We start from the raw sequence: 14,955 nt of genomic DNA, 5'->3' as shown, positions 1-14,955 counted from the left end.
TTTTTTAATCTTGAAGATAGGGAATAATGTTGATTGATTGATTGATAGTTTATTGTTGCAGGTAAACAACAAGGGAGAAGGTTTACAAAAGCCCATCGCCTCCTCTGGAAGAAGAAAGTCAGAAAGAATTGAATTGAGGTCAAAAGGAGAAAACGCAGCAAAAGAAAAGATTGATTGATTGATAGTTATTGTCAGAAAGAGAAAAAGGAAGTCAAAAGGAGGAATTAAAGGAGGACAAAAGGAGAAAAAGGTTGCAAAAGAAAGAAGAAAGTCGATCAGAAAGAGAAAAAGGAAGCCAAAAGGATGAATTACAGGTCAAAAGGAGAAAAAGGTAGCAAAAGAAAGGAAAAGAAAGTCAGAAAGAGAAAAAGGAAGTAAAAAAAAGGAATTAAAGGAGGTCAAAAAGAGAAAAGGCAGGAAAAGAAAGTCAGAAAGAGAAAAAGGAAGTAAAAAAAAAAGGAATTAAAGGAGGTCAAAAAGAGAAAAGGCAGGAAAAGAAAGTCAGAAAGAGAAAAAGGAAGTAAAAAAAAAGGAATTAAAGGAGGTCAAAAAGAGAAAAGGCAGCAAAAGAAAGTCAGAAAGAGAAAAAGGAAGTAAAAAAAAGGAATTAAAGGAGGTCAAAAAGAGAAAAGGCAGGAAAAGAAAGTCAGAAAGAGAAAAAGGAAGTAAAAAAAAAGGAATTAAAGGAGGTCAAAAAGAGAAAAAGGCAGCAAAAGAAAGGAAAAGAAAGAAAGAGAAAAAGGAAGTAAAAAAAAAGGAATTAAAGGAGGTCAAAAAGAGAAAAGGCAAGAAAAGAAAGTCAGAAAGAGAAAAAGGAAGTAAAAAAAAAGGAATTAAAGGTCAAAAAGAGAAAAGGCAGGAAAAGAAAGTCAGAAAGAGAAAAAGGAAGTAAAAAAAAGGAATTACGGGAGGTCAAAAAGAGAAAAGGCAGCAAAAGAAAGATGAAAGTCAGAAAGAGAAAAAGGAAGTAAAAAAAAAGGAATTACGGGAGGTCAAAAAGAGAAAAGGCAGCAAAAGAAAGATGAAAGTCAGAAAGAGAAAAAGGAAGTCAAAAGGAGAAGAAATTCAGTTCGAACGAAGGATAAAGGGTAAGCCAAAAGAAGGAAGGAGATCGAAATTAAAGAGGCCAAAAAATGAAGGTGGAAAGTCAAGAAAGAAAGAAAGAAAAGGCTGGAGGGACACATTTTAAGCCTCACAACCAAGACCAGGGCCAAGGTCAAAGTTTACTCCAAAATTTCAAGAAGGAGACACACGAGCTGCCAGCTGACCCCAAAGTGACCTAGGATACCACCAGCCAGCCATATGGGGCCTCGTCTGAACATCATAGTGGCTGCTGCCGAGAACCATGGCATCGGGAAGGGCGGGGAGCTGCCATGGAAGCTGAGGTATGCTGATAATAATGATGTCTGACAAATACTATGATAAGCTCTTTCAGGGCTGCCATATTGGGACTATCTATACATGCATATTAGATTGCCGTATATAGTGATTGTATGTATGCGTAATTTTTTTTTTTTTTTTTTTTTTTGTATTTGCGTGTGAGTATGTCAAAAGATGAAGGTCAGTAGAAAAAGAAGGAAGTTAAAAGAGTAAGGACGTCAGGTCAGAGGGAGAAGAAAAAACAATAAAAAAGATTAAAAAAAAAGATGAAAAAGATAAAAAAAGGAGGTAAAAGAAGGGATCGGAGGTCGAAAGAAGGAAAAGAAGGTAAAAAAAGGAGAAGAACGAGGTAAAAGAAAGGAGGAGGAGGTCAAAAGAAGGAAAAGAAAGCGGTAGAAAAAAAGGAGGAGGAGGAAGAGGTCAAAAGAAGAAGAAGAAGGTAAACAAAGATGGCGGTGATGTGTGTCATCCCGCTGAGGCTCTCCGCGCTATTATGGCTGGTCCTGGCCCTCACAGCCGGCACCCACGGGGACAGGGTCAAGAACAAGATATACCAGGACATCCAGGGTGACATGGCGTGCTTCAAGAGGTTCAACGGCACACATGAGATCGGCTGCACCTCAAAGTTCTACGGCAACCTGGGGGCGGTCCATGTCGTGTCCGAGCCCGAGAACCTGACGTGGGTGCTGCAGCAGGGCCCTCACGCCCCCTACGTGCTGGCCCTCTACCCGGAGCTCATGACGGTGGAGGTCCTGCAGCAGGCACAGGACTCCGGGAAGGTGTCCGGGGTGATCCTGATGGTGGAGGAAGATTTTGATCCCGCCACCCTCACCAACGGTTTTTCCGGGGAGAAGAAGTGTCCTAATGAAGAGCTGGGCATGTACAGTGCGTCCGGCAATCCAGACTATGCCGGGTATTGCCACAAGAAACCCTGGAACGCAGATGGCACGTCTCTCCTCTACATGAATTGGAACTTCCCGATTTTTCTGGTTGACGATCAAACCTCCATCAATAATGTCATAGATTGTTACAAAGGCTTCAATGAGCCAGTGGATGGAGAGGCGAGGTCGTGGCCCCTGTGTTACTCCGAGCTCAAGTCCAACATGTTCGGCACGACCAACTCCGAGGTGTGTATGCGACGCAGAGCCATCAACTCCAGGTTTCAGTCTGTCAACTTTTGTGACCCACTCCAGGACTACAACATCTGGGGCAGCCTCAAGCCCATGAACAGCACAGAAGTTATTCCTGAGAAGTCCGTCATCATTGTTGCCACAAGAATGGATGCCGCCTCCATGTTCGACAACATCTCCCCAGGGGCAAACTCTGCCATCTCAGGTTTGGTGACGCTGATGATTGTGGCAGAGGCAATAAACAAACTGAAGGATGAGATTATGAAGTCAGAAACTGAAAAAAACGTGCTGTTTGTCATATTTCAAGGCGAGACCTGGGGCTATATAGGGTCTTCTCGGATGGTGTGGGACATGGAGAAAGGACAGTTTCCTTTCGAGCCACAGAAGGATATGTCAGACCAGATAGCTCAGCTTAACTTCACTCATATAAATTCCATCATTGAACTATCTCAGGTTGGCCTGGGAGTGACAGGGGATGTAAGTAACCTGTTCCTACACACTGATCCAGTATCTAATGTTGATCCAGATATCCTAAGTGGGACAAATGTGGTGATGGAATCTCTTCAGCGAGCTGCGGGTGGGTCTGACTTTGTGAAAATGGAGACGGCTGGTGATGCACCACTCCCACCAGCTTCCCTTCAGAGTTTCTTGAAGAAAGTGAACATCTCCGGTGTTGTTATTACTGACCACAAGGAGGCATTCGTGAATGAGTTCTATGAGAGTATTTTTGATAATTATCGTAATGTTAATTATAGCACCAGCTCTGAGAATGCAAGTCAAACAGAGGACACGTATCACCTGCAAGTGTCCCGTGTTGCAAGTGTGGTTGCAACAGCAGTTTACTCGCTCCTCACCAACTCTCAACCGTCGTCCCTGATAGCTGTCAACGAGACTCTTGCAGACCAGCTTCTGTACTGCTACATGAAAAATGTGAGTTGTCAGATGTTCCAAGAGTACGGTGGTGAAGATCTGATGCTGAGGGGCTTCTTCAACGACAAGCCGGCCAAGATGTACGTGAGTGTCAGGCAGGGAGAGAGTGGGCGGACATCAGTCACCCGTTCTATATTTGCCAGTCTTTTGGGTGAAAAGAAGGAAGACTACAATAGAAGTTCTTGTACAACAGACAGTCTTTACCAAGTGAATCAGTTTTATTACTTTCCATCAGTAGGTAATGGCACTTGCTACCAGTCAACTGTAAGAAAAACTGAAGCCATGAGCCCTGCTTTCTTGATTGATGATTATGACTGGCAATCTGGAGAGTTTTCCACATGGACTGAAAGTGGATGGCAATTGACAGAATTGAGAATATTCCTTCGGCCCTCGGTGATGGAGGAGGTTGCCTTGGTGAGTGGCGGAGTTGTTTCACTGTTACTTTCTTTTGTACTCGTTTATTTCATGAACAAAAAAGCAGATGTTCTCTTTGGTGTAATTAGTCCTCCAGAAGCTTGCTGAAGCTTTTAGAATAATTATTCATCAGTACTGTGATCATGCATTTTATATTAAGATATTTCCACTGATCTCGGATATAATATAATATCATATCATGTATGTGTATAATATATATATATAGTATATATATATATATATATATATATATATATATATATATATATATATATATATATATATATATATACTGGTCTGATTATTTGAAAGTTTAGTGTTTCATATGTATTTTCCTGAAAATGGACATGTTAGCTACACAACCATTACACTTATTATTAGCTTTTACTTACTGGTATTAATGAAGACTTATACTTGATAATGATTTTTCTAATGTGTGGAAACTCGTATTCAAGATTAGCCCCTTCCATCCTAGCACCATCAGGGTATTAGGCTTTTGCATACATCAAATTCAGACTGCTAATATGGCATTTCTTTCTTTAAAATATATTTCTTTTGTCCTGAGATATTCTCCTGGGAGCCCATAATGTGCAATATTCTCCCAAGAACTCACATAGTATGGCCTGGGGTGCAAGGGGTTAAGAGAACAGTTTCACAAGTTGTATACAAGTCTATACATAAATGCATGCCCATGTGCACACACACACACACACCTTGAAAAGAAGATAGTTCCAGCCAAAAATATCCAGGAAAATCCATGAATTTAAATCTAAACTTGGATAAAATGAGATTTGAAGACAACCCTAGAAGCATAGCTCTTCCTGTACATCACAACTAAATAAGTACACACATTCTTTAAAGCTGAGCTAGAAAAAAGTTGACCTGGAAACTACCTCAGTAAACCCTCACTTTTACAGACCTTGGTAAAACGAATTACAGCTTTAACAAACTTTTTTGCCTTTCTCAGATGTACGGGGATATACTGAGCAAGTTCAGTAAACGTGTGGTTATTTTTGGTGGTTGGTTGACCGAGCATGTACATGCATGTTGGTCAGCGTAACATAGTGTCCAATGTGTAATTATTGTTTTAAATTCACTGGATGGATGTAGTATTTATGGTGATTGCATATTCATAAGTGTACAAACTTTCATCTGATAATGAACATACATACTTTGTTATATGTGGATATGGTTGGAAATATCGAACTTTCAGCTCATATAACAAAATTTGTTGTATTCCAAAAGTTTGGATCCCTCGGATATAATGGATTTTCAGATATAATGTCACCCCTTTACCCCCAATTAGTATGTTAAAGCGAGGCTTTACTGTGCACACTCACACACACGCACGTGCTTGCTATTTATATTAAGGCAAAACTGAAATTCTTCTACATCTTGAATACATATTCTGTGAAAAGTGAACCTATTGAGAGAAGGACATTCTTGTGAATAATTATAGAGTTATTTGGCCTTTTTATAAAAGGATAATTTATGTGTACTAGATTTATAGTTGAGTGCAAGTCAGATACTTTAATACAATATTGTAGTGTATATAAGAGGGTGAATTTTTTTTTTTTTTGTATAAAAATGCAATGAGTAGCAGCAAGTATATATTATATATTGCTCCTGTACTGTTCAAGGCAAAACTTAATAGGTCACTGAGTCAGTGATTGCTGTTTCTCATTTGCTGTGTGATTTATGAATGCCTGAGCATTAGGAAGTTTTCAAGATTGACATTTTTTTTTTTTTTTTTTTTTTTTCCCATGAAGTACCTACCGGTATATGAATGTTGAACTTAAAGTTATTTGAATTTAGTGTGCTTGTGGCAATTTTTACACCTTTTTTTTCTGCTGCTGTCAGATTTGATTCTCATAGCTGAGTTTGATAAACAGGTATTCAGATGGGTGTGTTTTCTGCAAATTGCATGTAGTGGATGTTTGGCTAAATAGTGACAAACCAACTTCCCCAAGAAAAGATTAAATAGTAAGTGGCAGTCATGCATTTCTCATTCTATAAGTTCAATCACTTTCAAGATCTCCATTAAATTACACTGGTTATATAGAAGGTACATTAAAGTGGTGTCTGGTGTGTTGAGCCCCTTGGACCCCAGGACATAGTACATACTTCCTGGATTATTGGGAAAATATCCCTAAAACTACCAAGTATGTCCTGGATACTTTGGAAAATATTTTAAGTTGAAACTGTCTGCTCCAAAGGTACTATGGGGTGGAAGAGTTTAAGGAGGATAGTCTCAGTCCATTATTTATTAGAGATTCCATGCGTCAGTTTTGTGCAGCATGTATTATTGCATCAGTATTTGTCTTGCCTTATAAAAGTTTTCATTGTAACTGATTTTTCTACTTATTACCTGAAGATTAATTAGTCTATTGTGAAATCTGCATACATGTAATACAGATGTTTTCTTAATAGCACAGTACTGTTACTGGTGGGACAGTACATGTATTACAGTGTCCCTGGCAGTATATATTTTCAGAAGAAATTGCAGTTTCAACTTTAAATAAAGTTTTATTTTGTTGCAGCAGTTCACGGTAATATTTCAGCCTAGTACATGATTAATAAAATGACTGAATTGTCCTCCTTATTCTAATCTGGTTACTGGCTTTCCCAAACAAGAAATAATTTTGTCACATGTAAGTTTGCTGAAGAAAACTCACCACTGTACCTGACTCAGGGGAAGTAAATTTTGCAGTGCATAATATTTGATATGTGTAAATAACTCAAACTTTAGCTATGTGTGTGAAAGTTAAAAAAAAGCTATGAGAGAGAGAGAGAGAGAGAGAGAGAGAGAGAGAGAGAGAGAGAGAGAGAGAGAGAGAGAGTATATATGGGCAGGAGATTCTCTCATATCATTGAAGGTGATGACTAGCTCAATAGACGCACCTAATATCACCAAATGTGGGGTACAACTTGGCGTTAGTTGCACAAAATAATGGTTGGAGTAGACTTTCAATCGTAAACTTTGACATGTATGGCATATAGGCTGAAATTGAGTTGGTAACACTTCATGAAGAGGATGCTAATTATTATTCACAATCTTTAAAAATAAAGTCAAAGCATCAGCCATAACAGAAAACATGTTACAAAAGGGCACAGCAGTGACTGATGCGTGTAAAAATGTATGACAATATCCAGCCAACGATGTGCAAACTCTCCCAAGCCAAGAAGAGGAATAGGAGGCTGCAACCAACCAGCAGTGTAGACAAACAGAGCAAGCAGCTAGGGTGATTGGGAACTAGCAGCCAGTCAACAGTGTTTTTACTTGTGGGAGGCTGCCAGGCCCCAGCTTAAATAGGAGCCTGTGTAGACGGTGCATCATTCCTACCTCAAGACCCGGTGAAGAAATACCGCTCACGCACAAGGCTACTGATGAAGAACCCAGGACCCAAAATCGTGATACACAACAAATATTGCTAACTATAGTGAAGTCATAAACCTGACAACTAAAGAGATTAAGACTTAAGGTATAAAGAAAAATACCTTAAAAAAATTAAATGCAAAATTAGCCATCACCTTCAATGAAGTTGCTCTCTATTTGTATATTTATTTACTTACACACACACACACACACACACACACACACACACACACATCGCTCCGGTAGCTCAGTCGCCTAGAGCGCCGCGCTGCAAGGCTTCACGGCCAAACAGGTGGCGGTTCAAGCCCCGCTCAGGCCGGATTCTTTCCGTTGACTAGGAGTGGTTACTGTCCCCCCTTGTGCAAGGGGGATGGGGTGTGTGGTGTGTGAGGTCCTGGCAGTACCTAGAGATCAATGATAATGAGCATGCATGCACTTGCTCGTGTCAGGAGGGTACCTGCTGGCGAAATCGAGTTCAACTCGTGATCAGGCCGTGGTGAATTACACACACACACACACACAGACGGGAGACGGGACCACACGAGCGTAAGCCCAGGCCCTGTAAAATTACAACTAGGTAAAACTAAGTAAATACACACACACACTAAATACGACTAGGTAAATGCGCACATGCAGAGAGAGAGAGAGAGGGAGAGATTGTTAGTGTGTGTACATGTGTGTGTGGTTATGCTTTATTTTTGCCAGCTTTTGATGTTTTGATGTTGATATAGTTCATTTTGCAGTGATAATATCCTTGTGTTTGCAGCTACAAAAATGTAATCACTTATGTAAGTACCTAACATTCCACCTGTTTTATTTTCATTATATATATTGTAAACAAATATTTAAAACCTGAGAAGCTTTTTGTTTTACAGAGAAATTGGGGTTCCTTTTGTATGACAGGTTCCAGTGGTATGATGTGTATCCCATTTTTATCAACTTAATTTTTTTGCTAACCTTAAAACATTGCTGAACTAATTGTTCCTTGGAGTTTTCATATGTAAGATAAGATTTTTTAATATACATAAAGTTGATTAGTCTTTTTCTTTATCCTATTAACCTGAAGGCTAAAGGTCAAAATGAATTGGACATATACACCCACTGTGATACATGTAACTATTTTATTAAGCTTATAAAGGAGAGAATTCCTAATGGTCATAATTTACTTGGGTCAGTATTATAAGACTCGCTTCTCACATCAACTATTTCTAAAGGCCAAAGAGGGGGTCAGTCGGGTTCTAATAAGCGTTTCTTTAGGTTCATGGTACAGAAGAAGGGTCAAACTACCACAGAGTCATAAAACTACTCTTGGAAATGCCCACAACTCCTATGAAAGCCTTGTCAAATAGGTGTTCTTGGGCGGTGAAATGTTTTATGATACGACCCTTAATGTGACCCCTTGTTGGAGGAAATGGGTAACTTTGTAACGAGAATATAAGGGGAGCACTGGATGAAGAGGTTGAGGGAGGAGGAGGTGCAAGAGGTGTGGAATAGGGATGCCAAAGTGTTTGAAGAGGTGTATTGTGATGGTAAGGTTGCATTGTCATAGATAAGTGCAAAGTTGGCAGTGAAGCCACACAGGGATGATTTATAATGGCTGAATATGCATAAATTTGTGTACAAACCTGGGATGAGCATGATGGAGCAAGATATTTGACAACATACTGTAAGTAGGAATGGAAAAGGTTTTGAAGTCAGAACAAAAAGCTCAGGGTAACACTTCTCATCCCAAACAGCAATTTTTTTGCGTAATACCATAATGAGCTCTGAGGCTTTAAACATAAGCAGCATCAATATTGTTAATCAAGAGTCATTGTAGAGGCCCTGGACAGTCAAGGTTTTCCCGACAGCACCATATGCCAATGAACGTGAAGCCAGGGATGTATTGCTTAGACACCCTTGAGTTTTCTTGACCTTTGAGGCATCAATGGATATGGACTTTTGGGTTACCACAGCTTACCTACCCTGAACTTTGATGAGCACCTCATCAACCAGCTTACAGAGGAAGAACAGCTAGGTGGGGTGCAAGCCAGTTGCCCTGCCCCAGGTTTGAACCAAGATGCTATGTATCAGATCCACTGCTGAGCAGGGTCAACATTGCAGTGCAGGGATCATGTTAAAGATGAGCTGGAATTCTACCTCTCCCTTTTTACTAATATAATTCCACATACATTCTTAAATCCCTTTCTGTATGTTTTGTGCCTGGTTCAGTATTATTCAAACTAAGTTCAGTGCCATGATATAGTTTGTCAGTTTTCTTTAAAACTCTTCACAAAATATTTTATTTTTCAGAGAGGAAATGAAACACTTTACCCGAATGACCAAAAGACTGGATTCCCCAACAAAACAAAATGTGGTACTGATGGGACGCAAGACCTGGGAATCTATTCCTTCCAAGTTTAGACCTCTTCCTGGACGCCTTAATGTTGTGCTTTCCTCACAAATGAAGTAAGATCATGAATGCCAGAAGATTTCTTCACATAGTCCCACAACCAATGATCTCAGAAGACTTTAACAGGCTTGAGAAACACCATGTTTATACTTGCTACAGATTGCAGTAATATAATTTTGACAAAATATTTTGGTATATTGACACATACTAACTTTACTTTGCTTTTATGAACACACTTGTGTTGCTATATCTACTCTTATAAGAAAATAATTTTGAATTATATATATATATATATATATATATATATATATATATATATATATATATATATATATATATATATATATATATATATATATATATATATATATATATATATATATATATATATATATATATATATATATATATATATATATATATATATATATATATATATATATATATATATATATATATATATATATATATATATATATATATATATATATATATATATATATATATATATATATATATATATATATATATATATATATATATATATATATACTATAAGTTCCAAAGTCTGCAACCCTGGCACACCTAAGTCAGAGAATCAGATAAAGGAAATACAGTAGAGGGCAAACTGAGAGGATTATGCAATAAAGTATCATTATGAGAATATGAAGTGACATTTGGTCAGATTTCAATTATTATAAGAAGGCAATACAGAGTGATGATTAATTATATACATATTTTTTGTTTTTAATGTTTTGGCCTTTAGTGCTGGCAAGCTTTTCTTGGTGGGGCCTGATGGTCGGCCCCAGCCTGTTATGGTGCAGGCATGTGTTTATAATGGCACCATCTTGCTTGGCTCATTCTGCCCCCCAGAGCTCATCTTTGATCCTCTCTTTTAGAGAGAGAATCTAGAGTTCGTGTTGATAGGTGGTCTTCAGGACAGCACGTGGGTAGTCTTAGGCCACTCGACAGTGACTGAAAAATCACAGCTTGTGGCGGCGGGCGGGATGCGAACCAAAGTCCTCCTGTACCAGCACCAGCATGCTAACCACTCAGACACCGCCTCCCCTAATGTATAATTATGGTATTGCTACAGTGAAAAAGAATTATATTTTAACTTAAATGCATTAGCATTCTTTCCTTTGCACAGTTCAAGAGTCAAAGAGTACTAGGTGTGAATGGCTAGTGAAAACTACCTCTGGAATTGGGATATATATCTCACTGACTGTAGCAGTAATAAATGTGCCAAGAAATACTTACTTGGACTAGACAATAAAAATAAATATGGGACAGTTTAATGCTAGTATAAATATATACTATTTCAGCTCTAATTCTTTCCTTTTTTTCTTTAGAGAGCAGCAAGATGGCAAACCTGTTGTCTGTAAAAATTTTGAAGATGCTTTGAAGAAGGTCAACACTGAGAGCCCAGAAGTGGAGACTGTGTGGGTCATAGGAGGTCACTCCCTCTACAAGGTAACAGCAGTCAAACTCTCATAGGAATTCACCTTTACATCATCCAGCATCGTTTCTTCTGTATACTTTTAATACTGAAGCTACAGGATACACCCTTTCTATTACTATTGTTTTAATTTTGACGATGTTTTGTTCCAGATGGCTCTTGAGTCGGAGCACCTTCATCGCATATACTTAACAAAGGTCATGAAGGATTTTGAGTGTGATGTTTTCTTCCCCTCATTCAACATGAGTGAATTCAGACTTGTTGAGTAAGTAAATTCAGTTCATTGGTTGTATCTTTAATTGCAAATAAATGTAATGATAGGTGGAAGTATGTTTGCAATGCGATAAAGTAAATGTATGTAAAGTGGATACAGAAGACTGAGTGTAATGTGGATGCAGAAGATTGAGTGTAATGTGGATGCAGAAGATTGAGTGTAATGTGGATGCAGAAGATTGAGTGTAATGTGGATGCAGAAGATTGAGTGTAATGTGGATGCAGAAGATTGAGTGTAATGTGGATAAAGAAGATTAAGTGTAATGTGGATGCAGAAGATTGAGTGTAATGTGGATAAAGAAGATTAAGTGTAATGTGGATAAAGAAGATTGAGTGTACTGTGGATGTAGAAGATTGAGTGTAATGTGGATGTAGAAGATTGAGTGTAATGTGGATGTAGAAGGTTGAGTGTAATGTGGATGTAGAAGGTTGAGTGTAATGTGGATGTAGAAGGTTGAGTGTAATGTGGATGTAGAAGATTGAGTGTAATGTGGATGTAGAAGATTGAGTGTAATGTGAATGCAGAAGATTGAGTGTAATGTGGATGTAGAAGATTGAGTGTAATGTGGATGTAGAAGATTGAGTGTAATGTGGATGTAGAAGATTGAGTGTAATGTGGATGTAGAAGATTGAGTGTAATGTGGATGTAGAAGATTGAGTGTAATGTGGATGTAGAAGATTGAGTGTAATGTGGATGCAGAAGATTGAGTGTAAAGTGGATACAGAAGATTGAGTGTAATGTGGATGCAGAAGATTGAGTGTAATGTGGTACTAATATATACAACATATAAATTATTCATGACCATAGATGCAATTTTAATCCATGGCAGACTTTCTCCTTAAATAAAACACTGCATTTTGACATTAAATTTTAATCACTGTATACACTGGAAATGTCACTGATACTGTTGTACGTATTTATTAGTATAAAAAGGTGAATTAGATATTTTTGATATCAATATTGAATCAATTATTAGCTGAGTATCATTGATTTCTTTATTTAGGATGCATAGTTTGATACATTCATATTTTCAGGGATCCCTCTGTTGCCAGTGGAGTGCAGGAGGAAGGTGATATTCATTACAAATATGAAGTTTATGAAAAAATATAAGTGGTTTCATGTTTAACATATCAAACAGGATGTGGAGGCACATATATCAATATATTGTAGTTAATAAATTTATCTATGGTCCTGTAAACTAGTAATTCTCAGTATGTAGTTTTGATGGGAAATTGCAATGTGGTTTTGAAGTGTTTGATTTCCAAACGTTTTCAATGAAGTCCCTGAAATGTGTAGACCTCTAGTTTCTTTTGTATTTGTAACACTACATTTCTGATTCCCATGCTTGGACTGTGAATACCTAACGCTGGGTGATTTTCCGAATCATATCTTTTTTGAAAAAAAAGTGGGTCTTATATGGCAGGAAATATGGTATCTTAAAAATAATAAAATAAAGAAGCCCAGCAATGTAAGCAGATATGTGTTGACGGAGCCTCTAGATAGCTTTTCTCATAGATGCATTGACATTTGAATGACCTCAAAGAGGAGATAGTTTTAGCCAAGATTGTAATTTTCTTAAATAAAAAAAAAAAATTTCTTCATCAGTTTTACATATATAAATCTGATTATTTTTTTTACTAATGAATATAATAAATACATGAAGGTATGTAGGTAACTCGATATACGCGTTTGATTTACGTGTTTTTTTAAATAACGCGGGGTCAAAAATTCAAATGATTAATTTACACGTTTTTTTTGGACTTATACACGATATTTTATGGAGTGGCCACCAGATGTCTCACGCAACTGGACTCACATGGCGCCGTGGCCACACAGCTGAGCTCAGTTCTTCCCGCGCGCCACTTGAACAACAATACAGTACCCACGCTGCCACGCTACTCAACAACAACAACACCCTCGCTGCTGTGCTACCACGAGGGGAAGGGCAGCCAGAGGAGGAACCACGAGAGGGAGAGGAGTCAGAGTGATACAGTAGGCAATAAAGGTACAAACCTACCTCTTGTTTGATTTACATTGTTTTTGATTTACGCGACCTCTTCAAGGACACAATACTCTCGTAAATCGAGAGAAAGACCCTCAAACCCACTTAGTGAGTGGGGTACCTCTTTGACTGGCTGGTTAGAGGAGTGGCTTGCCATCTGACTGTTCATAGTTTCGATCCCCGGCGCCAGTAACCCTTTTCATATTTGTATAATTTTCTTGTTTTTTTTTATGACTCAGAAAGGTCATATGGATGTCTGGGAAGGTGGAATATGGCTATTCACGTATGCACATCTTTATATTTTATACATTAGTTTAAAGCATATGTTGGAGTATTCTTCCATCATTTTACAGCTTATCTAACCTGGTTACAAGATGCTTCAACTTGTCCAGGACTGACCCTGATGCAGCCAACCAGCCACTGGCCAGTGTTGCACCACAACTCTCTCTAGCCTCTAACCTAATCACAGTGCTGGTTTTATCCTTTCTCAGGCCCAACAACGGGGCTGAGGGTGTCGGAAAGAGCCCCTTTCCATCCCCATGGTAACTGATAGGTCTCGAACCCACGCCCCAGCAACCCGCTGAAGCGCAATTAAGGCAGACTCTACCACGGGACCACGGGAGCCCCCTAATAATTATTATTCAGAAATGCAAAAATAGGAGTGATAATTGCCAAGTATAACTGCAAATTAAGTGACAAAAAAGGTTGCAGCACATTTTTTTATATCCACCCTAAGGCACCCCCAGTGATCAGCAGATGGCCCTACGCATTGGGCATAGTGAGCGTATAGGAATGTGGCACTGCCTGATCCTATCATGTTTTGGACATGTCCTGACTCAATAACCACTGTGTAGTGTAGTAGTATTAACCACTCAATAATTAAGAGCCTAAGTGTCAGACAGCAGAGATGTCATTGACCACAAGACTTAATGTCTGGTATATTTAAATCATTGATTTACAAATTTGATTTAACTGTGAAAATTATTCTAGTTTGTATAGTATTTTCATCACTTTATAAATATATCTACTCTTGTTTAAGTCCATATTGCATTTTAAAGAATGTGTAAGACTAAAATATGCGCAGTACCCATGTGCGGCACCAATTAAACGTCTCGATCATTAGTCCCGATACCACAAGTATCATAAAGCGGAACGTACTCGAGCAGAGGCAAAGCATGGGCTGAGGGTGTCGGAAAGAGCCCCTTTCCATCCCCATGGTAACTGATAGGTTATGTCGGGCCTGTATTTTAATTACAGTGTCCATATATATATATATATATATATATATATATATATATATATATATATATATATATATATATATATATATATATATATATATATAATGTCTTAATTAGATCGAAGGTTGGAAAACTTTAAATTAATTGGGGTCTCTTACGCTTCGTAAATGAAGAGGGGTCTCCCAGGCTAGGCCCCACACTTCAGTAGTTACGACACCTTTTATTTAATGATATTCGTCGTTTTTTAAGGTTGTGGTTAATGGCAGGCAGCTCCACAGCTGCAGGCGCCGTGCGCTCGCGGGCAGCAGAGTGAGCAGCAAACGAACTTTCCCTCGCGCCCTGCCGCCCTCCCCCTCA

The 14,955-nt window shown here is 38.4% G+C and overlaps 2 protein-coding genes across 6 annotated transcripts; both read left to right on the top strand.

The window, feature by feature from the left end:
- The first annotated feature begins 91 nt into the window (after nucleotides 1–91).
- Nucleotides 92–14,949, top strand: LOC126981034 (dihydrofolate reductase-like). Of its 5 annotated transcripts, XM_050831667.1 has the most exons (8): nucleotides 92–250; nucleotides 332–544; nucleotides 617–689; nucleotides 992–1,385; nucleotides 9,523–9,678; nucleotides 10,975–11,095; nucleotides 11,234–11,346; nucleotides 12,390–13,371. In XM_050831667.1, the coding sequence occupies exons 4-8, from the start codon at nucleotides 1,303–1,305 to the stop codon at nucleotides 12,463–12,465; spliced, it is 549 nt and encodes a 182-aa protein (XP_050687624.1). In that variant the 5' UTR covers nucleotides 92–250; nucleotides 332–544; nucleotides 617–689; nucleotides 992–1,302; the 3' UTR covers nucleotides 12,466–13,371. The 5 variants fall into 5 exon arrangements, 4 of the variants coding, with proteins under 4 accessions (XP_050687624.1, XP_050687625.1, XP_050687627.1 ...); XM_050831668.1 differs by lacking the exon at nucleotides 617–689; XM_050831670.1 differs by lacking the exons at nucleotides 92–250; nucleotides 617–689 and having other exon boundaries at nucleotides 380–397.
- Nucleotides 1,450–4,060, top strand: LOC126981030 (nicastrin-like). Its single transcript, XM_050831658.1, has one exon. The coding sequence runs from the start codon at nucleotides 1,830–1,832 to the stop codon at nucleotides 3,960–3,962; it is 2,133 nt and encodes a 710-aa protein (XP_050687615.1). The 5' UTR covers nucleotides 1,450–1,829; the 3' UTR covers nucleotides 3,963–4,060.
- Nucleotides 14,950–14,955: the final 6 nt, after the last annotated feature.

This window comes from Eriocheir sinensis, chromosome 46, assembly GCF_024679095.1.
Source record: "Eriocheir sinensis breed Jianghai 21 chromosome 46, ASM2467909v1, whole genome shotgun sequence".
Taxonomy (NCBI): Eukaryota; Metazoa; Arthropoda; class Malacostraca; order Decapoda; family Varunidae; genus Eriocheir; species Eriocheir sinensis.
This window is presented reverse-complemented; position numbering and strand designations above follow the sequence as displayed.